Source organism: Drosophila gunungcola, chromosome 3R (genome assembly GCF_025200985.1).
Source record: "Drosophila gunungcola strain Sukarami chromosome 3R, Dgunungcola_SK_2, whole genome shotgun sequence".
NCBI classification, from domain to species: Eukaryota; Metazoa; Arthropoda; class Insecta; order Diptera; family Drosophilidae; genus Drosophila; species Drosophila gunungcola.
The window spans coordinates 27,309,450-27,335,085 of NC_069139.1; the positions used below are offsets into that span (position 1 = coordinate 27,309,450).

The following is a 25,636-nucleotide window of genomic DNA, read 5'->3' on the forward strand; positions in this document are numbered from 1 at the left end:
CAGACGTTGCCGTCGGCGTCGGCGTCGCATCAGCAGCGCAGTCGGAGGCGGCAGAGGCGCCAGTCAGCTGACCGGAGTTGTGTGCGACGTTGAACAGCTGACAGGGGGACGGCCGAAATTGTTTACATGTCGGGACGCAGGCGTGGCCCAGCCTTTTGCCAGCTTCCAAAGCTCAGCGAAGGAGCTTAAAGCCCGAAAGCCAAGGGATTTCGGAGCAGCCGAGAGGACTTTTCAGTAGTCGAGCGACGCGCAAAGCGCCACGTTGTCCTTCGCAGCCCCGGATAGGAAGAAAAGAAAGGAAAAGCGGAAAAGCCTGGCGTCGTGTTGAGCGGCCGTCGAAAAGTAGGCAACACTACTGGTTCCTGCTGCCTGGCCACGGTGCGTATGGGTGATGTGATGCTGGGCCAGCGAAATCCGATACGGAAAGCTCAGTCTGGGCGAAAATTGTCAAGCAGTTGTTGGAGGATAGTCAAAATTAACAGAAATAAAAGAAAATTACACATTCCGCCCAGTTCAAAACACCGAAAATTGCCAGTGAAAACAGAGTTACAGAAGAACAAAGGGGATAAAAGTTCGTCCTGTGTGCTTGTGATAAAAGTTGCCTCTGTGTGCGTGCGTCTGTGTGTTAGTGTGTGTGCGCGCAAAAAGAATAGAGAAAGCAAAGCATCCCGTAGGAGTGGCACACAAAGTGTTTGCATAACTTAACTCGCGATAGCCAGCCACCACCAACCACCGCCCGTAGCCAATAACTTGATTAAATGCCCCGAAATCGAGGCGAAATCGAGGGCTGAAGAAATGGATATGCAGGAAGGATATCGGTGGTGATGTAAATAAACCAATTTGTGCAGTGCCTGACAATTTCCAAAATGACTCCAAATAGTTTGCAGTGTGATTGAGGCGTGGTCGTGCCAATCCATAGCGGCATGGACTCCGACCAGACAGCCCAGTGCGTTGTGTATTCCGTCGTCGTTTGTGTCCTGCTTATTATCGTTGGCCTCCTCATATTCATCGTGAGTGTGTTTGTCTTGGGCCCGGTCATTGATGCAGTGCAAGTCCGCATTGTAGAGATCAATGAGACCACCACCAGAGACATGGAACCCGTTCACGATTACGACTACGACTGAACTAAAGGAAACATTTTTCTCGGCCTGATTCCGTTAAGATGAAAAGCAATATTCTGTGACCAAATTAAATGCATTTTTTTTGTACATTATACTTGCCAATATTTATATTATCTACTTTTACATCTCAAAACTTAGTTGCTACAAACCAGGAATCAGAAACTAATCTCAATATTAGAAAACATTAAAATTAAACCAATTACGATTTGTCGGTTGGCCGATTTGATATCAAAAATATTACAAATATCAATCTAACATTTAAAGCCAAACGCTGAAATATTTATGGAAAAGTAAAGGCGAATTAAAACATTTCCGATAAACTAAAGTACTCGATTTTTATAAGTTTATAAGTATCAAAACAAGAAAGAAAGCAAACTTCGGCAAGCCGAAGTTCATATACCCTTGCAGCTATTGCAAGAATTAAACATTTTTGAAAACATTAAAATTATGATTTACTTTCGTATATGTTTAAAAACATTGAAGCTATGATGATTTGCAGCTCAATTATTTGATAGTTATTTTATATATTTTTTTTATTTCTAAGGGAGCTATATGATATAGACGTCCGATTTTGATAAAATTTAAACCATAATTCTGAAATATTTAACCATTGCTATATGTCGAAGAACTAAACAAAAAATTAAAAAACAGAAAAGTTATAATTTTTTTCATTTATTTTTCCGATTGTTCCTATGAGAGCTATATGATATAGTCGTCCGACTTTGATGAAATTTAATCCGTAAATCGGAAATATTTAACCATTACTAAATGTCGAAGAACTAAACAAAAAAATAAAAAACAGAAAAGTTATAATTTTTTTTCATTTATTTTTCCGATTGTTCCTATGGGAGCTATATGATATAGTCGTCCGACTTTGATGAAATTTAAACCGTAAATCGGAAATATGTAACTATTACTAAATGTCGAAGAACTAAACAAAAAATTGAAAAACAGCAAAGTTATAATTTTTTTCATTTATTTTTCCGATTGTTCCTATGGGAGCTATATGCTATAGTCGTCCGATTTTGATGAAATTTAAACCGTAAATCGGAAGTATTTAACCATTACTAAATGTCGAAGAACTAAACAAAAAATTGAAAAACAGCAAAGTTATAATTTTTTTTCATTTATTTTTCCGATTGTTCCTATGGGAGCTATATGCTATAGTCGTCCGATCCGGCTCGTTCCGACTTATATACTACCTGCAATAGAAAGACAACTTTTGGGAAAGTTTCATGCAGATAGCTTTAAAACTGAGAGACTAGTTTGCATATAAACGGACGGACAGACGGACGGACAGACGGACATGGCTAGATCGACTCTACTAGTGATGCTGATCAAGAATATATATACTTTATAGGGTCGGAAACGTCTCCTTCACTGCGTTGCAAACTTCTGACTGAAATTATAATACCCTCTGCAAGGGTATAATGAACCAACCCAATTGGCCATATATATATCTTGAACTAAGATTATCCCCATAGATTTCATGCAAAATCCGATGAGCAAACGGGAATCTTTTGACCAAAATCCTTTTCCTTTGTTCGTCCAACCCCAATAGTTGCTCAAGCCCAACGAATTGTTGAGCATTAGGCACTTTAGCAACAATGGGTCGAATGGGGGATTTCCATTCTGTGCGGCACGTCAATGTGCAATGCTTGAAATCATGAACAGAATGGTTCAATCCTTCCATGCCCCCACTTTTACCAATCTCCGGGAGCAGGTTCGACTGTCATCAATCCGACGGATTGGGACCCAGTGAAGCGAATCGGGGCACGAACATCTGCTTGGCAATTCGAGTGTGAAAAATGCTCACGAAAATTACCTACGGCGAGATGCTGCAAGATACACAAAAATATAAAATGTGAATTGCCAACAATGGGCCAGGGAAGTCGCAACACTTTAGCAAGTTTGGAAGCTGCCAGGCGGAGGACGGACATCCTTGACTTGGTTATTGGCTTAGATGGGTTTCCCGGCTGAGCCGCACACACAAGGCCGGACCGCAAAGAATGGAAACGGGGAATGGGGAATGGGGAATATGGCAGAGGGTGGAGTAGGGATAAAAGGTTAAAGCAACAGGGCGTGGATGTGAACGTCTGAGGCGACAAAGTTCGGTTCAAAGTTTCAGGGACTTTTTATTGAAGCTTTTGTCTGCGGTCGGCTCCTTGGGGAGTTGTCCTGGCTGCCGGATCGCACATAAAACAATTCCCGTTTACAGAGGGCAAATTAAATTATCTCAAATTGGCCGGGGGGAGAAATTACTCGGGCATCCGCCCAACGACCTGATCGATATTGTCCCAATTGAGCTCTAACCGCTTTACGGCAGGGTCAAACAATCTGAACCCCTGCTGCGGTTGCACATTGATTAAAAACTATTTCTGCTACCTGCACGTCGCTAGAAATTAAGTTCGAAAACCACTGCAAATACTTCAATAAAGCATCATCAAATGCGAGCCGCCGTCGAATCCGATGTTCCATTGTTGCCAGCCTGTCAGTTTAAATTACACTGAAGCCACCGCCACCGCCCCAGCCCCGCCCCTTTCCGCCTACTATCACCATGCACTGCCGCATTCAATGGAGCTCGCAATCTGCCATCCCCGCACACGATGCACCAACAGCGAAAATTGAATAAAATGCCAGCCATGGCACGTTCGCTATGTTAAATAGTCGAGCAAAAAACGTCGAAGAAAATTCTTCAAAAGCTCCTCTGAAGTTAAAATACCCTTTTTTTAATAGAGCGGAAATAGTTACTTGCTAGTTTTAATGTATGTATGCCCCAATGGTAAAACAAACGCAATTAATGAAAATTCTAAATTTTTTAATTTAATAAGGCTTTAATGAAACATTGATTGACGACAACTTCGACTAAGCGAGGACATAAATGCTTTTAGATTGCTGTGCTTCTTACACAATTTTCATAATTACATTTGCTTTTGCTTAAAGCAAAGGAAACTTTTGAAATATTTTCTTTATATTTTAATACCCAAAGTACTCTTTTCATTTCACTCAAAGTTCATTAACTGACATATATGTAAATGGACATGCAAAAATGTAAATAGCAAACGAATCGAAGTTTGAGGGGTGTGAAATGTTTGTATACATGTTCGTAAAATCACATATTAGTTGATTTATTATTTACACAAAATTATTCTTAATACCATATAGGAATTGTTGTAACCTCACTAAACGGAGAGAGCAAAAGATTTCCTTGGGGAAATTCTGTGCGATGTTCAGTCAGCTGAAGTCGAGGGATTCAGGGGCCTTTGAAACTGTTGAAGTCTAATCAACTATTTATAGGGATTAATAGAAAATGAGTGCAGACGGCAAAGTGAAAGTCATCTAAAAAATATATTTTACATGAGCTTTTACGGAGGCTGGCGAACGAATAGAAAACCTTTCGGTAATTTGACTATTTATTGAAGTCTGGGCCATGTCTGGTTCCTCAAAGCTGTTGAAAAGCCAAAGAGATCTCGGCCCACCTGAGCGAAAAACATGCCAGCACTCAGATACTCACGCAGACAAACACAGGCGATGAGAGCACTCTTTTCCTCATTCAGTGTGCTTCATTGATAACACCCGACCTCTAGTGCACACACACGCCCATTAATTGCAGCCAAGTGGACTGGGGTACTTGCACATCGCATGAGTGTGTGGTCGGCTCTTTATGTAGGTATCTTTTATTTACAACATGAAAGTGTTGCTTACACAATTTGCCTATTTATGTTGATTTGTGGCGCTCCCAGGCGCCTTCTCCTTTCCCCCAAACTCCACTTCAGCTGCTCAATTCAGCTGCAAATTATGCACATGCCCATGGGCACCATGTATGAATGAATATGTATGGACGTACGATAGCGGTCATATTATCTATGTTTTTTTTTTCAAGTACGATATTTGTGGTCTACTTAAAGCCAGAGTTAATATTTATAATAATTAACTGGATTAGATAAGTTAACTTTTTAAATGATTCCATAATGTATGGCTAAGGGCTATACTGTTTTATGAACCTATGCAGGTATATATTAATCTGTAAAGTAATTTGATCGATTTAACGTAAAACACCTTTGACCGCAGTATCTGTACTACTTTGAGGCACAATAAAAAAAGTCGACATATTAATGTTTGAAAGGACTTGAGTACTTCTCAATGACCACTTAAGTACTTAATTTTTTTTAATTTTTTTATTGATTGCTTTTTTTCCTAAACTAGTTAACAGACACTATAAAGTTCATAGTTTTCTCTACATTTTACTTGTGTTATCTCTCTAAAACTTAAAATACAATTACTGTTAACAAAAGAAAAAATATATTTTTATATAACAGTTAAAACTAAATAAATAAATCATAGCCTGATCATTGGGTTTCAGCACTGATAGGTGGGCATGAAAGCGTTTGACTAAGTTTCAAAGTATAAACAGTTTACTAAAGTATAATTTCATGTTTAAAGCAATAATTACATATTTAAAGTAGTTGGCCAGTTTTCAACTTTGCTGGTCAAACTAATAATACCATAATAATTATCACAAAAATTAAAAATTCGTTCAATTATTATATTACCAATTTTATCCAACCAACTTAAAAAATTACTTATTCATTAAACTGTAATAATGTGAAAATAATTGACCGCCTGTTAGCTCGAGTAATATTAGCTGGATATAAAGAAGTAGTTAAGTGCGCTCTCATAATTTTGAGTGAGCATTGCGAAAAGGGTAATTTGCCGATGAAAGGCAATCTTTATTCCAAGCAATTAAATCGAAATCATCGCGTGCAGCAGGCTCAACTCATCCATTTTTTCGTCCCTCCTATTTTCCCCTACACTGAACACAACTTCCTGGCACAACTGACTGCAGGCGAGAAAGCTCCGCCTGCCTCTCCGTCCCCCTCTATCATTTTGCGTCTCCCTCTATCTCCCAGCACCTGGCGGTCAACAATGTGGCGCTTAATTAAGCACGCGTCGGCCCTGTCAGCATCTCTTTCTTTCTCTCTCTCTCTTTCTCTCTCTTACTATCTGTGCCTGCAATCAAGATTTCTGCACTGAAAGAAAAACCTCAGAGGAGTAATAATTGAAATCGAAATCAATGTATTAAATAGTTTGTGGTATTTGAATCAACCTTTAAAATTTTTCAAAGTCATTTTCATCAAATTAAAAATATTTTGTTGCTTTTTGAAAAACAAATCACGTGAACGCATAATAAAGAAGAATAGCTCAACTATTGTATGCAAACTGAGAAAATATACAAATCGATAAAAATAATGAATGTTAATAATCTCATGCAATCAATGGGAATGCCCAAATAGACCCAAAATTTATTTCATCTATGGTCTTTTAGTGATAAAGGGAAAAGGATAATTATTTCTTTGTGTGTAAGAAACAAATAATTGCAGAACTGTTCGTTTCGCCGCTGTCATTGCATTGTAATTGAATGAGAGAGGTTTTCTGGCGTTTTTCGCTTTGATTTACTTTCAATTATTCAGCAAAACGAGCCGACACCGAGCGAGGGCGTGACTGCTAGATAATAGCTATCTGGGTAATTAGCCGGTGCCCAGGCGATAGGCTTATTGCCTTATGACCTACTTAAATCGGCGGCAAGCCCTTCGGGAAACCAGAAAAACCAGTAAAAGTGCCCGACTGGCAACAGGTTGTTCAGTACTTACCGCAGAGAGTATCCGAACCGGGATTACGTATCCGAAATGTTGCCCCTGCCCAGGGATTAATCATCCGCTGCCGATAGACGACGATCGTAAATCGAATTTGACTTTATATTTATTTTATTCAAATGCAAACACTCGGGGGGCCACTCGAAAGAACTTAATATATTTTCACCTTGAGTGCGCGCACTTAGCCGCAGAAAAGAGAATAATAATAAGTGGGGAATACGGCGAAAAAGGAGAAGAGGCAGAAACCGCGCACACAATAACAATAACAATGCCGGGCAGTGACGTCGGCAGAGGCAGCGACGTCGGCAGAGGCTGGCTTGTCAATAAGACTGAGCCGTAAAAAACACGCGACAAACAATTCCGGTTAACCGAAAGAGACAAGAAACGCGAAACAACGTCAACAATTGGCTTTCCCGCCCCCGCGATCCCGTTAACGTCACCCACCCCCCGGCAGCGCAGTCGCAGCGCAGCGACGGCGAAAGGCAAACAAAACGCGCAACTCGATTTCGATTTCGATTTGTTCGCACTTTTCCAGCCACTTTTACACTAACACTCACACACGCCCACCACACCGCATTCAGGCCAATAAATTAGCCATCATTTCGGCGATAAATTAGCGGCTCGAACCGTATGAAAATGCAATTTTCCAGGGCGCCGCGTCATGCACGAAGTCGTGTAGTGCTCCTCCGATTCCCCCTTTCTCCAACGAAGTGCCAGCGCAGCGCAGATAAGGCGGACCGACGCGGAAAAACGCCAGCGAAAACACGTCCGACTCAAAGCGCGGCCAGGCAACAAGTGTTAGAAAACAGCAGGGCCATATGATCGATAACACGGTCTTCACACAGCCGCTTAAAAGAGTTGATGCAGAAAGGTTGTTCACACAGGCACCCGCTGTGGCAAAAGCAGCTGATCGGCCTACAAAAGTAAAAATATTATTTTTCTACCAATAAAAGGGACTACAACGCAGAACTAAATACAATTTATGACATTAACAGTGGACTTGTCACAGATAGTGATTTATCCTCTGCGATTGGCGGACCAATTTACCTTCCTAACCGTTCATAAATTTTTATTTGTTTACATATCATAGATGAGCTTTTTAAAAAATCACATACAAAAAATATTGAGCATCAACACATTTTTAGGGCACTATTTGCAACTGCGAGTTTTTCCATACTTAGCACGTAAAGGGAAAAGCAACATAATGTTGGGTTTAATTTACAATCCCTAGCGAACAGCGAAATGTTACCTAAATGAGTGACCGCAAAAAATATACTTAAGTGATACTTGAGTTAAGAAATACTTTTAAAATGCTAAACTAAATGATCTTTTTACGTAAACGCTTATATTAAATTCAAATAGATAAGCAATCAGAACTTCCCATTTGAGTTAAAAAAATAGCAATAATATAACCTATTAAATGAATGGTCACCCTAATGATCGCTAACAGCGCCTACCGTCAAAATATAATATTTCGATCGATCTGGCATCACCGCAGGCTTGGCGCGTCTTCAAAACGTAAACACAGCAGAGTTCAACATACAAATCAATTTCTTCAAACTAAAATAATTGATTAAATTAATAATTTAAGTTTCGATTCTTAGCCTTAGCACAAATTTTGTACATTGTATGAAAAATTAATAATGATGCCTGAAAATTAAAAGGCTTTAAAAGCATAGTTAATGGCATTAACGATGGTTGTTCTTCTTTTAGACTTGCAGAAAATGCTGAATGTTTGCCCGGAAAACCATTGAAGTCATCGCACAAAGCAAATCGCTTATCCTCCCCCAGAAACTATAGCGCTCTGCAGAATGGCCGACTGTGGTTTTGTTTATTGTTGGCTTTTGTTTGGGCTCGGCATTATTCTGCTAGCTACTACTGGCGCCGCCGATTGATGCCGCCCAGAGGCACACTGCCTCGGATAATCCGTCAACGTACAATATTGGCGGCGTACTGAGCAATTCCGACAGCGAGGAGCACTTTAGCACAACAATAAAGGCAAGCGCTTACTCGTTACTTAACTAACTGCCTTTGGTATTCATCCATTGCTATAATAATTTCCATTTCCAATCGACCCCCAGCACCTCAATTTCGACCAGCAGTATGTGCCACGCAAGGTCACCTACTATGATAAGACCATTCGCATGGACAAGAATCCCATCAAGACGGTATTCAACGTTTGCGACAAGCTCATCGAGAATCGGGTAAGTCAGTGGTTAAATGCAATTACCTCTCCACTTCCGACCACACCATCGCATTGCCCAAGGCAAATATTGCAAATGTACTTGTATTTCGGCCTGCTCGCTTCATTTCAATAATCCGAAGGGAAATGATTCGGAAATGGCTTTATGACAAACGGTAATGCGCCAGCAGATTCCAATATCGACAAGCTTCCAGTTGGTTAACTCTCGGCTTCCCTTGCTCCTTAAATGTATGTTCAATTCGTAATATTAATTGCTTTTTTCATTGAAAGGACACCAGTGGGTGGCACACTGTTCTATGATTTTCCCACTGATTGCCAATGTAAAAGTAAAATATTTCCATTACGAATGAGCGGTTTATTATTCGTTGAGTTTCGAAACTTAGTGTGAATATTTAGAAAAACAATTTTTGTCGTTATCAATATCATCAAACAGAAAAGTATTAATTTTTTGTAAACTTTTTCTTATAAATTATAAAGCGCGCAAAAAAGAGTTTGTCATTAAATAAGTCTTTTGAAACGCACTGTACTTACAACCAATGGAATCATAAGGCCGCTCTCTTAAGAACCAAACTGGATTCTCATGCAATAAATTAACGCAGTCATGCACAAACAAAAAGAGTACAAAAAATCCTAATGACGAAGAGCCTTTCAACGCTCCAAAGTGCAATGCACCCAGTCGATGTGGGCCTCGTTAAAAGTTCACTTAAAGCCGAAACACTTTTTCTTTAGCAAACGTCCCTCAATTTTTTCTGAGGCAACCATTTGGATTATCATTGGATTCCATCAATCAAATTTCGTGCATCAATTCACATTTATCATGAGCTGCTGTGGGTGGCTGCCAGGAGCAGAAGTTCACACCCACTAGACCAGGTCCCAATAAATTGGATGCCTGTTTTGGGGCGGCATTTGTCATCATTAATGTTGCGGCGAATGTATCATCACAGGTCCCAAAATGCGCGTCCATTTGGAACCTTTCATTACCCAAAGGAAGCAAATCAACTGTCATTGACTCTATTGAATGGCCGTGTCAGTACAGTGCGTTTCAAAACTGTCAGCTCTGGCAAATGTATTTTACTCAGACGACGTTTCAAACGTTACCTTTTCCCATTTATGGATACATATTAGAGAATAATGAAATGTTTTTAAATCACGTACAATCAAAAAAAAATTCCTTACATGGAAAATATGCTTTAGCATTAACTATTATATCTTATATCCTATTATATTTAATAATCTTATATTTTCAAAACATTTATGGAGAACAGGTAGAATGGAATATTGAAAATGATTGTGGTAAACAGCAATTTGTTACTGGCTTGTTCATCATATAAGCTAGTGACGAACGTTCCTTTATGCTTAGCCAATTGAACGACCTGCCAGTGCCATTTACACCTTCCACCCATCAGCTGAACTCCTCTCCTTTGGCATAGCTCATTTCCACTGATTTATTTGTTTCCCGGCACAATTTACCCTCCGCAGGTGTACGCCGTAGTCGTTTCGCATGAGCAAACCTCAGGTGACTTGTCGCCGGCGGCCGTGAGCTATACGAGCGGATTCTATTCAATTCCTGTCATTGGCATATCCTCGCGGGACGCGGCTTTCTCCGACAAGAACATCCACGTCTCCTTCCTGCGGACGGTGCCGCCGTACTACCACCAAGCGGATGTCTGGCTCGAGATGCTCAGCCACTTTGCCTACACGAAGGTACGATGGTTTGATGGCCACCCACCCACCCGACTCCCCAAGTACCCAAGTACCCAAACCCCCAAAATCCCCAACTCCCAAAGTGTTGCAACCGAATTTGACTTATTGACTTATTGACTTATCGAGTTGTTCCGTTATCTGCTCCGCTGGCGACAGGTAATCATAATTCATAGCTCCGACACGGATGGCCGGGCCATCCTGGGACGATTCCAGACCACTTCGCAGACCTACTATGACGACGTGGATGTGCGCGCCACCGTGGAGCTGATTGTCGAGTTCGAGCCCAAGCTGGAGAGCTTCACCGAGCACCTCATCGACATGAAGACGGCCCAGTCGCGGGTCTACCTGATGTACGCCAGGTGAGTGCCCCGAATTTGCGTAAGTAATGCCTTCTCAATTGGGTCAGGTTTTTTTTTGGGTTTAGTGATGGATTTTATCCATCGGTTGTTGTCAGCAAAATATTCAACTTTAAATTTGTTTGCCTTTTAAGCGTATCTAAATAGATCTAGTTTACTAAATCTCCGATAAGATTTCCTTTCTTTTCTTTCGTTCATATTAATCTAATTGCTAGGATAAGCACTTTTTATCTGCAACTGTACGAGGCATTTATATAGTTTGCCAGATGGGAATTGCAGCTATAAAATGCATATTCAAATTGTTTTCCTCTGAGTGATGATAAATTGTGAATACTAAAGCGTGTCAGTCAATTGTTGTCAGTTCTCAATAAAGTGATTTTATGTTGTAGTCTCTAAATTAATTTCAATAAAAGAGCGATTTACGCAAGATTACTGAGATTGAATTCCAACATGGGCGTGCCTGTTACTCAGCAACTGGTCGTTTTGTTGATAAAATTGAGACAACCATGTTCTGTGTCAATTATTACTATTATTAAGAGATTTTTTTATGTGTCCTCGTTTACTGGCTTAGCAAACGCTTTACCATTTAGAATTAAATTATCTTCGCTCATCGTTTATATTTACATCTTAAAATGAGATATCCCAGCGCTTAAAGTAAATTGGTAAGGATTGTTTTTAATATATATAAGCAATCGTAAATGGGCTCCAGAGCCAAGTATAAATCATTGAGCCCTCTTTAACATTCCGTTCCACATGTGTGATTCAGATGTTTTAAATTCTAAGCCGCTGAAGCCACGAGGCATTTAGAATAAGCTTACTGGCTATTTATGCATTTCGTATCGTCCCCCAGCACGGAGGACGCTCAAGTAATCTTCCGCGATGCCGGGGAGTACAACATGACCGGAGAGGGACACGTGTGGATTGTGACGGAGCAGGCGCTGTTCTCCAACAACACGCCGGACGGAGTGCTGGGCCTCCAGCTGGAGCACGCCCACAGCGACAAGGGGCACATTAGGGTAAGAGCGACTCCTCCGCCAGGAATCTGAAATATGCATGAGGTGGTTTTTGGTTTTTGGTTCCCCCAACAGGACAGCGTCTATGTACTAGCGTCGGCCATCAAGGAGATGATTTCCAACGAGACCATTGCCGAGGCACCGAAGGATTGCGGCGACTCGGCCGTTAACTGGGAATCGGGTGCGTATATTCCGCGTCATTAACTTCTAGGGAAAAACAGTTTGTGGACCAAATTTCAAAAATACCGATCAAATATTTATGCCAGATTACGCGGGATCCATAAATCCCTCAATAAACACTGATTTTCAAGTTTCCTAAAATATGTGTTGTGATAGTCTTACTCTTGTGCTATTTTTTTAGTAAACAATATTGTATCTCGAGAAAGCCGCCTTACAACCGATAATGTTCTTAAGGGGGTATTCTGGTCTAGAAATTTGAAATAAATCGATTTTTTCTTGCATATTTTGGGTGTTTAGACTTTGAAAAATATAATCCTAAGATGATTTTTCAAAACTCGAAATATTTTCGGAGTCACAGCCAATTTTGTGACGTGGCGTCCGAGCCAATAGAATGGTTTCCTAAACTTTAAACGCGTTTTTCTCGAAACTACTTTTTTGGAGGTGGTTGACATGATATTTCAAGTTCTACTGAACCGATTCGTTTGAAATTTGGTATTTATCTTGTTTATACTATTTTTTATCGCGTTTAAAAAAAATTTAGATGAAAAAACATTTTTTAAATATTTAGAAAGTTAAAAAAATTGTTTAATAAACTTTTTTTTTCAAGTTGACGCCGCTGTTATTTTTATTTTTTTTTGTAAGGTGTCAACCTGATAACGGCTTCATTACTAAAGAAGAATTTGTTAGATTTTCCGATCTCTACAAGGGCTGAAATCATGTCAACCAGGACGCAGATATTTTGTTGAAGACCCCACTCTATACAATACCCCCTTAACTATAATAAAATGCTTGTTTTAAATGGCTTGTCTAAATTTTTAAAAATATTTTTACTTAACATCTGGCAGGCAAGCGGCTGTTCCAGTACCTGAAAAGCCGCAATATCACGGGCGAAACGGGGCAGGTGGCCTTCGATGACAATGGAGATCGAATCTACGCCGGCTATGATGTAGTCAACATTCGGGAGCAGCAGAAGAAGCACGTAGTCGGAAAGTTCAGTTACGACAGCGTAGGTTAAACCTTATCCCCTGCCAACCAAAAAAATATTTCACTTCTGGCCAATCAATCAATGACACCAAAATTAACAAAATGCCAGCATGTTTTATACGGTTTATTTCACACCACGACTGTATGTATACGATTTTCAGATGCGGGCCAAGATGCGGATGAAGATCAATGACAGCGAGATCATTTGGCCAGGAAAGCAGCGTCGCAAGCCAGAGGGCATCATGATTCCCACCCACCTGAAGTTGCTGACCATCGAGGAGAAGCCCTTCGTTTATGTGCGCCGCATGGGTGACGACGAGTTCCGCTGCGAACCGGACGAGCGTCCGTGTCCCCTGTTCAACAACTCGGATGCCACTGGTGGGTAATCCATTCTCCTATACTGAAAATAAGATTTAGAAATATTTTTTTAAGTTATTATACTTTATTTTAATTTTAGCAGTTTAATTGCCAAAAGTTCCATGTCTTTAAGTTTTCTGTATCTACAAATTAAATAAAAATAAATAAAAGTTTGTCGATCTATATCTGGACTATCCCGACAAATGGTAGCTAAACTTTTAATAGACACAAGAATTGTAAAATTAAATAGTATGGCAGGGCATGTTAAATACAAATTCAAGTCTAGATCTACCCATAATTAAAAACAAAAACATTGTAGGGCTCAGCCCATCTTGGTGTCGGTATATTGATTTATTGTTTGTTTATTTATTTATTTAAAGATAACTTAAAGTTAAAGCTAAAAGCTAACTAAAACTATGAGCATTGGCCGTTTGCACGCTTAAGATTAGTTTATTTAATTAATTTATGGGAGCAAGTTGAACAATTTAATGAATGAGTTTGTGTTATTGTAAGGAAAGAAATCATTTTATTTATGTTTGCTGATCTGAGTTGGGAAAAAGATAGTGCCAGAGATTGGGATGTGTTCTTTGTTTATGGGAGCGCTGTTGCAAAACTGGCAGGTACTAGAATGAATCGACCAATTTTCCGAAAAATCAAATCAAAAATTATAATTTCATTCAACACCAATACAAATATAATTTTTTGACATTTTTTGTGCTGTTAGCTTGAGCGACTTTAAATAGAGATTAATTTTAATATGAATTTTCGAAAATTCAAAAGTTTGAAGTATAGGTTTAATCTGTTGGATTTCATAAGCTCACATATCAACAACAGAAATAAAATTAAAATAAATTTAATTAAATGGTAGCATATGAATAATAATTGCGTAAAGATTCCAAGTAAGCTTATCGTTGAAAATATTTCGACCGCAGCTACCTGCAGTCCTAAGAATACTATAGTAAAATGCTCATGCTATGTAGCCACATACAGACTATTAGGCAGATCAATATGGTTACATGGACTTAGCAAGTAATGCTGATAAAATTATGATTAAAGAATTTATTACCCCATGCTTAAGCTAACTTCCGAGTATCAATACATAATCATCCACAACGGTGCTCCTCCAACAGCCAACGAGTTCTGCTGCCGCGGCTACTGCATCGACCTGCTGATCGAGCTCTCGAAGCGGATCAACTTCACCTACGACCTGGCCCTGTCCCCCGACGGCCAGTTCGGTCACTACATCCTGCGGAACAGCTCGGGGGCGATGACGTTGCGCAAGGAGTGGACGGGCCTCATCGGGGAGCTGGTCAACGAACGTGCCGAGTAAGCGATGCGGTCACCGCCAGCTACACCCACTACACCTAACACACCCACTAATCCCGGACTCACACTCACATTTAGCATGATCGTGGCACCACTAACCATCAATCCGGAGCGTGCGGAGTATATAGAATTCTCAAAGCCATTCAAATACCAAGGCATTACAATACTCGAGAAGAAACCGTCACGATCGAGTACTCTCGTGTCTTTCTTGCAGCCGTTTAGTAACACGCTATGGATCTTGGTAATGGTGTCGGTCCATGTTGTGGCGCTCGTGCTCTACTTGTTGGACAGGTGAGTCTTCCCTGCCCCTCCACAGACCTCCACTGACCTCCACAGACCACCCCCAAACCACGCACCCACCCAAGCACAGGGGAAGCAAGGAAGAAGGGTCGCTGCATTGGACGGTTGAATGGCACCCCCCGCTAATCCCCGCCTGGAGTGGCCCGCGGTTCCGGACGCTATTAACCACCTGATTCCCATTTCCGATTTCCGAACTCAGATTTTCGCCCTTCGGACGCTTCAAGCTCTCGCACTCGGACAGCAACGAGGAGAAGGCCCTGAACCTCAGCTCCGCAGTGTGGTTCGCCTGGGGAGTGCTCCTCAACAGCGGCATCGGCGAGGGCACACCGCGCAGCTTCTCGGCCCGGGTGCTGGGCATGGTCTGGGCCGGATTCGCGATGATCATCGTCGCCTCGTACACCGCCAACCTGGCCGCCTTCCTCGTGCTGGAGCGGCCCAAGACGAAGCTGAGCGGCATCAATGACGCCCGGCTGCGCAACACCATGGAGAACCTGACCTGCGCCACCGTCAAGGGCTCCTCCGTGGACATGTACTTCCGCCGCCAGGTGGAGCTGTCCAACATGTACCGCACCATGGAGGCCAACAACTATGCCACCGCCGAGCAGGCCATCCAGGACGTGAAGAAGGGGTAACGATTGCTTCAGGCCTGGCGACCTTTTTGTCGTAGCTGAGCGTAGCTGAGCCTCTAGCCTCGCATGTCATGGCACCACTACCGTCCAGATCCAGATCCAGATCCAGATCCAGACAACAACTATACTACTACTACTACTATTACTATTACTATTACTATTACTATTACAACTCACTCTCCCATACGCAACCTCCAATTCAGTCCACCTAACGCCACTGTATCTCTCTTTCTCTGTCTCTCTATCTCTTGCTCTCTTGCTCTTCCTCTGTTTCGATCTATTAGATATGTTTTGTAATCGTTAGCGGTATCGTGTTCGTTTTCGTGTTCGTGTTGGTCTTGCCCCCGTATTATCCGCCCCCTATGCCATCTTGTTTTCCCATATCTTAGCACCTTTATGTCATTAATCCTTGCAGAGCATCTTCGAAATTGCATTTATCAAAGTTCAAAAAAACAATTGGTTACTATATTCCAAGATACTTCACGTCTGCTGGTCACCTTAAAATTCCATAGAAAAAGCTGTCTGCGATCGATTTCTCATGTTAAATTGTCATTTCGAAAGTCTTAATATAGGACTTTATTTTAATAATTTTTAAATCCTTATTAGACAAAAAGTTATAGTTAAAATTTGTCGGTCGCCTAAAGGTTGTGCAGTCTAAAGTTTAAACCGACCATGTAAAGACTGGTTGTTTGAAAATAAGCATCTCGTTTCGAAGCAAATTTATGTTTTCCAACAATTTAACTTCAAAATTAACTTAATCTGATAAACTGGAACCTTAACATGACACTGAGATATTTTGTTTATTCAAATATTAGTAAGTTAGAGATCAACATTTTTAATAACTAAGCCGAAGTATCTGCAAGGGTAAGGGAAGCTTCGGTCCATCGAAGCTAGCCAATTTTTCTTGTTACTTGAACGTTCTTCCCACTTTTTGTACCCCTATCCTAAATCCAACTGCATAAGCATAGCTTTAACAAACCTTCCCTTTGATCTGCGATTATGTCCGCAGCAAGCTGATGGCCTTTATCTGGGACTCCTCTCGTCTGGAGTACGAGGCCTCCAAAGATTGCGAACTGGTCACAGCCGGAGAGCTGTTCGGACGGAGTGGGTACGGGATTGGCCTGCAAAAGGGCTCGCCCTGGACGGACGCCGTCACACTGGCCATCCTGGAGTTCCATGAAAGTAAGAACAATAAGTCAGTTCTCAATTCAACACTAATTTCCTAACTTCTTTCAGGCGGGTTTATGGAGAAGCTGGACAAACAGTGGATCTTCCACGGCCATGTCCAGCAGAACTGCGAACTCTTCGAAAAGACGCCCAACACTTTGGGGCTGAAAAACATGGCGGGGGTGTTCATACTGGTGGGCGTGGGCATTGCCGGCGGCGTGGGTCTGATCATAATCGAGGTCATCTACAAGAAGCACCAGGTGAAGAAGCAGAAGCGCCTGGACATTGCCCGACATGCGGCGGACAAGTGGCGAGGCACCATAGAGGTGAGGGCTGCGGAGTGCATAAACCAAAAGCATCGTAAAACCTTAGGATTTATAGTAATACTTATAATAATAATAATTTAATGCGCTAGGCACACAGGAAAAGTTAATTTGTAATCAATAACTTTAATTTAACTCTTCAACAACTCTTAAAGCTAAAGCCATCCTGCTCTTAAAAAAAACATTTTTAAATTCAATACCACAACGGCATTCGCGAATTCTTTAGAATAGGCAAAGCATTATTTTACATAATTATTGGCTAATTGTTTGAGTATAATGAGAGCAAACTTTTTTTTAAACAAAATTATTTGATTAAAATTGAGTAAATCTAACTAGATAAAAATTTTTTGGAAATCCAATTTTGAACACACGTTTGGTTAACAATTTAGAACCTTTTTCTAAGACCCAAAAAAAAAGGACCATCAGATGGACGTCAAACGGATTTATTGAACTTTAAAACAGTGATAAATTAAAAAATCTTTAAAAAAAAAACCAATTTTTGTAAGCCCATGTTTATTTACGTCTATTCATCGTCTGCTCGGCGAAGCTACGGCACTTGTCATAGGGTTTTACGATGCTTTTTCCACTCGTCAAAATGAGTGATGAAGCTTTTACGTAAACCTAACCTTCACACCTTTTCCACAGAAACGGAAGACTATCCGTGCCTCCCTGGCGATGCAGCGCCAGTACAACGTGGGCCTGAACGCGACGCACGCCCCGGGCACCATCAGTCTGGCAGTGGACAAGCGCCGGTATCCTCGCCTGGGCCAGCGACTGGGACCGGAACGAGCCTGGCCAGGAGATGCCGCCGACGTGCTGCGCATCCGGCGGCCCTACGAGCTGGGCAAGCCTGGCCAGAGTCCGAAGGTGATGGCCATGGCCACGGCCACCAACCAGCCGGGAATGCCCATGCCCATGCTGGGCAAGACACGGCCCCAGCAAACTGCCCTGCCACCGCGCTACTCGCCCGGCTACACCAGCGATGTGTCGCACCTGGTCGTCTAAGTTAACATTTTGCCAAAGCAGTTAGAACATAGAAAAAAGTATTGTCATTGCTCAACACATTGCGATTTGCCAGTCAGGGAGAAATTGATCGTAGCGCCTCGAAATGGGCACAAAATTGTTTGTTATCACTGAACGGAGTGGCCAGGACCGCGAAGAGGATTTATATCATTTGCGTCGATTTTGTTGAAATTTATTAATGGTCCTGGACCAGCAATAATCTGTTATATCAGAGTCTAGGTGTGTTTGCAAAATTATTGGATAGTCTATTAAGTTTTTGTTGTTTTCGATGAATTTATGATAGGTGTTGGATGTGGTTTTACTTTTATTTAACGCTTTCAATGTGCTTACTGTTCCTCTTAACAACTATATCTCCGCTTAAGCTTTTCTCTGGTATTTAATAGAACATGAACATAGGACTAATCGACTAATGGCTGACCAGAAACATTTGAAACAGCGACATCCTCACGTTGAACTTAAAATCACACAATTCACCACCTAACCCACCCATCGTTACTAGCTGTATACCAAACTATTCTCATCTAAACTAATCTCAAATCCGATTTTTGATCTGGCCATAAGTTTGCCTCAACTGAATGCTCCGATTGCCTGTACAACTTATACAACTTATATTTTCTCTCGAATAGAAAGCTTGAAGAAGATACATTAGATCAATTGCAATAGTGGACCCGGACGTCTAAGAAAGGGCAAGCCCATGAAAAGCAATTAATAAAACAAAATTATATATTAACTCAAAGAAGCTTAAACGAAATTTTTAAACAAATTAAGTATATATATACAAATATGTATACATATTATATTGATAAGATTCAGTGTGAAAGTTAACAGCATAAATGTGAAGCATACAAAACGAAATTCAAGAACAAAAAATATGTAGTAGTGGAATTTGAATTTTAAATGTTTTGAGTGTGTAAACCGTTTATGCAACTAAAATAAATATTTAAAACCAATTCGAAGTTAAAACGAAAGCCGTTTGGATATTGATTGATTGATTGGGATCTGAAGAGCTATTGAATTGGAAAAGTAAACTAACAATAACGACGTATTTCTTTGTTCTTTAGTATTACTATAGTAATAGGTATACCCAACAAATGTATGGCTTCATTGGTTGATAAGATAACATAGACATGACATGATGAACTTCTGAATTAATAATTTTATCTTAGGAAAAATTATAATAATTATTACCTGCAAATTTAGTTAATAACCGTTCAACGAGATATCTTATATAAAATAACCAAAGAACAACTTGTTTACATATACTTGCACATTGATAGCAAAGTAACAAAAGATAGTATAAATTAATAAACCTATTGGCAAATACTGATGTTGTAAACAAACCAGTTCCAAGCCAAACCTCTTCTTACTGGTTCGATTCGGCTTTCATGTCACTTTGGACAATTTGGTCGTATGCACAAAATGCATTCTTATACAGTCTAGGGGAAACTCCTTCCCCTTCTTATAACTGATAACTGACTTCTTTCGAGAAATTTCAATTTTGTGTTCTTTAAATGTATATATTCTGTATACCCATTGTCTGAGTCTAAGTGTCTCCCAGTTTGCTATTAATTTAACCTTGACTAGTTACTTTAAAAGCTCCTCGATGTAGTACATCATTGCGTGGTTGAGTGCCCGGAACTCACTGGTCTCCAACATTATTATACATTTTATATTGCCGCTTAAAACGACAGCTTCAAGAATTTGGCAATCACGCCGAGTTCCGTTATGAGGATTGACCCCTATTCAAAAATTTAAAATTTACCTGTAAGCTGTAATTAAAACCGAAGGGAAAGAACAAAGCCAATTCAGGACAGGTTCTTGAGAAAGTTGAAAGATATTATCGCTGTCTTAAAGGGTGATGAATGGATATTGCCCCACCCTTCAAATCTGGGCGTGCCAAACTGTCGCCCAACACTGAGCACCCCAGCGCAGTGCTGTTTGAAATTATTAAATTCGTATAATTATAACAATTAAGCATTTGATTGCAAATGATTTGCCGTTCGAGAGGGTATGTGTGTGTCTGAGTGCTTAGCATCAATTGTAGCACTTGTCGCGGCACCCCGACTGCAAAAACTTGCGCCGATCGGGCCGCTTCAGAATCGGACTTTCAGACAGACAGCCCCTGCCCGATTCAATGAGACTAGCTGGCGCTGAACAAGTTGTTACTGCCACGAAGCGGTTCGGTTCCGCCGCTTATTACTCTTATTACCGCCTTGGGCATGACAGAGCTGGTGGCGATGATGACAACGCTCCGGCGATTGGAATTCGAATGAAGAGCCCCGATCGGAGGCATGACTGCAATTTGTATATGCTCGTCCAAGTGGGCGCTGCAAGAAACGAAAGTCATCAAATCGTTCTCAGCTTTGTTTATTTGGATGTGAGATCACGATCGATATGCATCCCAAATAATTATATTCCCAAGATTGTTTCAATCTCCACTGAAATATATTTATTTTTATATTTCGTATAATTGGCACAAACAAAAATGGTATTAGCATAATAATACATTATAGTAAAACACTAAATAGAGACATGCTGGTGGCTTTGACTCCCTAATTAAGAAACGCAAACCATTTTATGTAAGTCATTTAATGTGTTCAATACGTTTTCTTCTGTTTTATCCTCCTCGTCAGCTGATTTTGCTCATCAAAGACTTAATGCTCATCAACCCTTTAATACAAACTCTTTGGATTTCTTCGGTACCTCGGATGCTAGCGCTCCAATACATTATATAATTTTTTTTAAATTTAAGAACGGTTCTTTAAAAATTACACCCATAAAACCAAAACTTTGTTGATTGCTTCTGATCGTTGATAAAGCTAATTTTACTGGTAATTCGTTTATGTATCAATTTTAAGGGCTGTGAAAGAGGGGAATTTTTCGGCTATGTGGTCTCTTGTGTCGTTAACAGCCGAAAAATACCCATATTGTCCAAAATTAATGTTAACCCTTAAGTAAGTAGTATCGCAGTTTGTTGGGGTTACCTTTGACTAAATAGACAACCTGCGTAGAAATCAGCAATAAATAATGCATAATTTTCAGCTTGAGATCTTGGCGAAAGAAATTATGTGACGTCGTTCAAGATTTTAGTTTTAAAGTTCAGTTGGCTAAATCGGAACAGATAAACACACTTTATCGGGAGTATTTATACTTATTAAATCTGGGCCATACAATTTTGTTTTGTGAGAATTGTTGGCTTGCCAATTTGATTTTAATTTCGATTCGGAAAACATTTTGGTTACATTGGGTTACTTTATTAATTATTCGATTTACCACGCCCCAAAGAAATAGACAATTAGTATTATAAATTAAGTTTATATTAACGGTAAGATACTCGATTGTAGTTTTCATTTCAAAGATTCCTTGAATTAAGGAAAACATGGCCAAATTTTAGGAATAATTGCCTTAAATTTGTGATTTTCTTACAAATTTAGGAAAACCTGACCTAAAACGAGACCCAAGGCCATTATGGTCTTAAACTTAGTTTAAGGTCATATATTCTTAAATGTTGTATGAAAAGCACAAATTTAAGGCAATTATTCCTTAAATTAGGCCATGTTTTCCTTAACTCTAGGAACTTAGTTTTCTGAGTGAAGCATGTAGAAGTCCGATTAGAACGGAACTAAGCTAATAACATATAAGTTTGGTATATAATAAAGTCGATTTAATGCCGATGATTCTCCAACTAATCAATTTATACCAAAGAAACTGTAAGACATGTCTAAAACAACTCCTATTTTTAAAGAATAAATCAGCTAAAGCTGTTGGGAAGGCGAAAGTACAGACCACATAGCAACGGATCAATTTGGTTGGTAACGCCGATGGGTAAAGGCCTAATTCTACTATTTATTTAAATTTTTAAGGAGTCCTTTATATGCTCTGTGAAATTATGAGTAGAGAAGTCACTATTTTGATATTTTATTTGTATGTGAATAATTTCAGGATTTTACATATGTTGGATTGAGTTCTAAGGTGATATTCAATCTTTGCTCTTCGAAATTTAGAGATCATACCACCATTACGTAAACGGATAAATATTGATCTTAACACTTAACACAAAGCCAGATACGAGTGGCCTTATCGGCACCAGGAAAACACTGTAAGGCGATCAAAAACAATTGACGCCAAGGACAGGTATCTGAAAACCCAGAAACAAGCGATCAAATCTAGATTATTGTCGATTTGAAACCTTTCTAAAGTGGTAAAAGGCAGTTAATTCAATTAATAATCGAGTGTCAAATAATGTCACTGGCCCGCGACGCGATAGCGCGTGGTCATTTTGTCTTCCAGCTATTTCGAAGCCAAGACTAGTTACATTGTCATTGAAGGAGTCGTTATCGTCTCTTGATGTAATCGGTAATATATGGCTCCTATTAAGGGGAATTAATTAGCAGCGCTGAATTGTTAATAACATTTTGTTATACAACATTGCCGTCAAGCCTTAAATATTTAATTTTAGCCATAAAACAATACATTTATCTGTGCTTCACGATGTTGATTCGATCAATTAGATAGAACTCGTCCGTAGTCTTAATACAAGCGGCCTGGAGAGGTGTTAATAAGTGCAGTTGGGGGTTAACCAAAGCTGCTTCTAACTGGTTATGAGTAGATGTCACCTATGACAACTTCTACTCAAACTGTATATTTTGACAATAAATGTCTCACAACTGAAAAATTTTAATAAATACACCAAAACACAAAAATAACAATTCTACTTATGAAGATTCCCACAACATTGAATTACCCACAGGTTATACAAGGAATAACAGTCAACTTTATTCAAATTAACCAAGTGTCGAAAACAATTTGAGGGCAATTTGAGTTTAATTGGCCTGTTTGATTGTAGGTACTATAAAAATAAACGAAATAAAAGACACAACATTAACCGCCAATTACAGTTAACAGTTTTACAGTTTTATATTCGCAAATATAAACAAGCTAATATGTTTTTCCCAAACAAAAAAACTAATTTTAGAAAGATCCCCTAGACAGAAATTAAAGTTTACAAGATCGAGATAGGAAAATTGTAAGATAAACATCTTGCGAATATGACTGTAGAAATAAACTATGACTTTGACGATTTATCACACACCCAAGGCATATAAGGATTGACCGTATGAGGGCTTTGGTGATGTACATATATTATTTTCCTTTTTAGTATCATTGTATACAATGGATTTTCGGCAGAAATACTTCCAGTACTGCATTGAATAAAAGGAAATTAAATTTATATCATTGAAAACAGTAAACAAATTCTCGATCGCAAAGTGCTGAAGATCCGAATAATAAACTTTAATAAACGAGCAAACGGAATTGGAAGACGTGTGAAAAATGTATCGTAAACGAATAAAAATCAGTTTCGCTGAAAAATATATACAGCATTGTGGCACTGATGGCTTGCCAAGTAATAAAAATATTTGATAATTAGGAAATCGTTAATCACTTGCGTAATATTAGCAAAATATAAAAGTGATATCAAAGGCAGTCATAAAGGGTAATCAAGTAATTTACTAGTGCTTAGCTATTGTTTATTTTAACTTTATGCAACAATAGTAGTTTAACAAACTGCATGGTTATATCTAATTAATATCCTACTCACTAACGACAATGCATGGAAGGTTAACATCGATTAAGGTGCAAATGTAAACTAATGATAAATTAAATTTTTAATTTTTAAAATTTTTGGGATTTTATTGTTCTACAAAAAAACAATAAGTCATAAAATTATTAATATAAGTTTTATCTTTATAAGATCTTATGCCAGCTGTAAAATGTACACTGGATAGAACACATTATGTACACTGATAAAAAATGGAAAAGCAAAAAAAATATCTGACTGTTGAAGTTAAAATTGTATATATCATAATATTAAATACATTGCATATTAAATAACAGGCTTTAATATTAAACATTTAAATTAATTTAAAACTATTAGAATTAAAATAGTTTTTTTTATTTAAATGCATTTTATTTGAGTTAAATTTGGTCTAAATTTAAATTAAATCAAATCCGAAAATATCAAATGAAAATGTACAAAAATTTTTAATATTTCCATATTTGAAATAACTAAAAAACGCAAGAGATGAACATCAATGGAACATATTTAAATTGATTAAAATTTATTTGGATTTAATACGTTTTTTTTTAACAGTGTACAAATATCCTACAATATTACGAATACACCGAGTAAATATTTAGTTTTTAATGAAACAAAACATATGTGAAAATTAATTGGTTGACAATACTGAAGGATCCCTTTTAAATAGTTAACACTCAGCCTAGGTATCAAATGTCTCACACGAAAATAGGCATCCAGTTAAGAATTTACAGAGTTTAAAGTAAATTTGCATATCCCCATAAAACCGATAAGAACGGGATGGGCCCTAGAAAGATCCAACTCTGGGGAGTAGCAGCTGCTGGAGAGAGAACACCATCCGGTTAACTCTCCAGTTCTTCGGGTATCAGAGGATGGTTCCGAGCGGGGAACCCTCTTGTGGTTTAATAAAAATAACTCTTCTCGTTGCGTTCCGCTCTTCATTTAAAGCGCCTCTGTGACGCGGAGCTAAAAGCAGCCAGACCAGCCATCCGACCATCCAACAATCCAGTCAACCAACCAGCCAACCAACCATCCATCCAGCCAGTTAGTCAGCGGGCCAATCAAACCAGATAAAACCGAATTTAATTCGATTTAGGGGGTTTATTCGCGTGCTCTTGGCCGATTGTTGTTACTGTTCGCGTCTTGGCTGGAACTGACTCGACTTGCCCGATAGTAAAGATGTTACGAGTGTGTCTAAGTTTTAGTGTGCGAATGATTGTGAATAAGCGTGGAGAGTCGGAGAATTGTTATGAATTGAGTAAACAAACGAAACAAGCTAATAACCGCAATCGCAAACGAATCGGTCCTACAAAGAACGTGTTAAGGTGCTAAACTCTTGTTTCAACGCGACAAGGTGGTGTTTTATCAAGTGGCCAAACTCCAGTTCCAGGCCAATCGAAGATCCTTTTGTTTGTTTTCAACAGTCACCCAATTAAGTGCTCCATGTTTTATTCATCAAGCCGCTGAACGCAATATATAAAAAAAAAAACATAATATGAATAGATAATCAATAAAATTTTTTGGTATAACTGATATTGAATAAAATAAATATTTAAACTATAATTTCAAATATTTTATTAATATAAAAACCTTGGTTTTAGATTTGGGAAACATACAACAATTAAATTAGACTACTTTTAATAAACTGATAAGAGTTTTGAAGTTAAAATGTAAATCATAACTTTTATTTGCATAAAAGT

At 39.2% G+C, this 25,636-nt stretch overlaps 3 protein-coding genes across 3 annotated transcripts in view; 2 read left to right on the top strand and 1 right to left on the bottom strand.

Annotated features, from left to right (window-relative positions):
• Positions 1–7,578, bottom strand: part of LOC128266348 (inositol 1,4,5-trisphosphate receptor) — a 28,071-nt gene extending 20,493 nt beyond the window's left edge. Inside the window, 1 exon segment of the mRNA XM_053002813.1 lies at positions 6,773–7,578. The gene's annotated coding sequence lies outside the window, so the exon portion shown is untranslated.
• LOC128266347 (uncharacterized) lies at positions 924–1,250 on the top strand. Its single transcript, XM_053002812.1, has one exon. The coding sequence runs from the start codon at positions 924–926 to the stop codon at positions 1,122–1,124; it is 201 nt and encodes a 66-aa protein (XP_052858772.1). The 3' UTR covers positions 1,125–1,250.
• Positions 991–19,346, top strand: LOC128266345 (glutamate [NMDA] receptor subunit 1). The gene is given in 16 exon segments (XM_053002808.1): positions 991–1,010; positions 8,489–8,652; positions 8,654–8,773; positions 8,857–8,979; positions 10,458–10,682; positions 10,839–11,041; positions 11,889–12,054; positions 12,127–12,232; positions 13,077–13,237; positions 13,377–13,593; positions 14,703–14,898; positions 14,977–15,189; positions 15,398–15,826; positions 16,837–17,009; positions 17,064–17,320; positions 17,963–19,346. Coding segments are annotated over 15 exon segments (3,015 nt in total). The 5' UTR covers positions 991–1,010; positions 8,489–8,586; the 3' UTR covers positions 18,323–19,346.
• Positions 19,347–25,636: the final 6,290 nt, after the last annotated feature.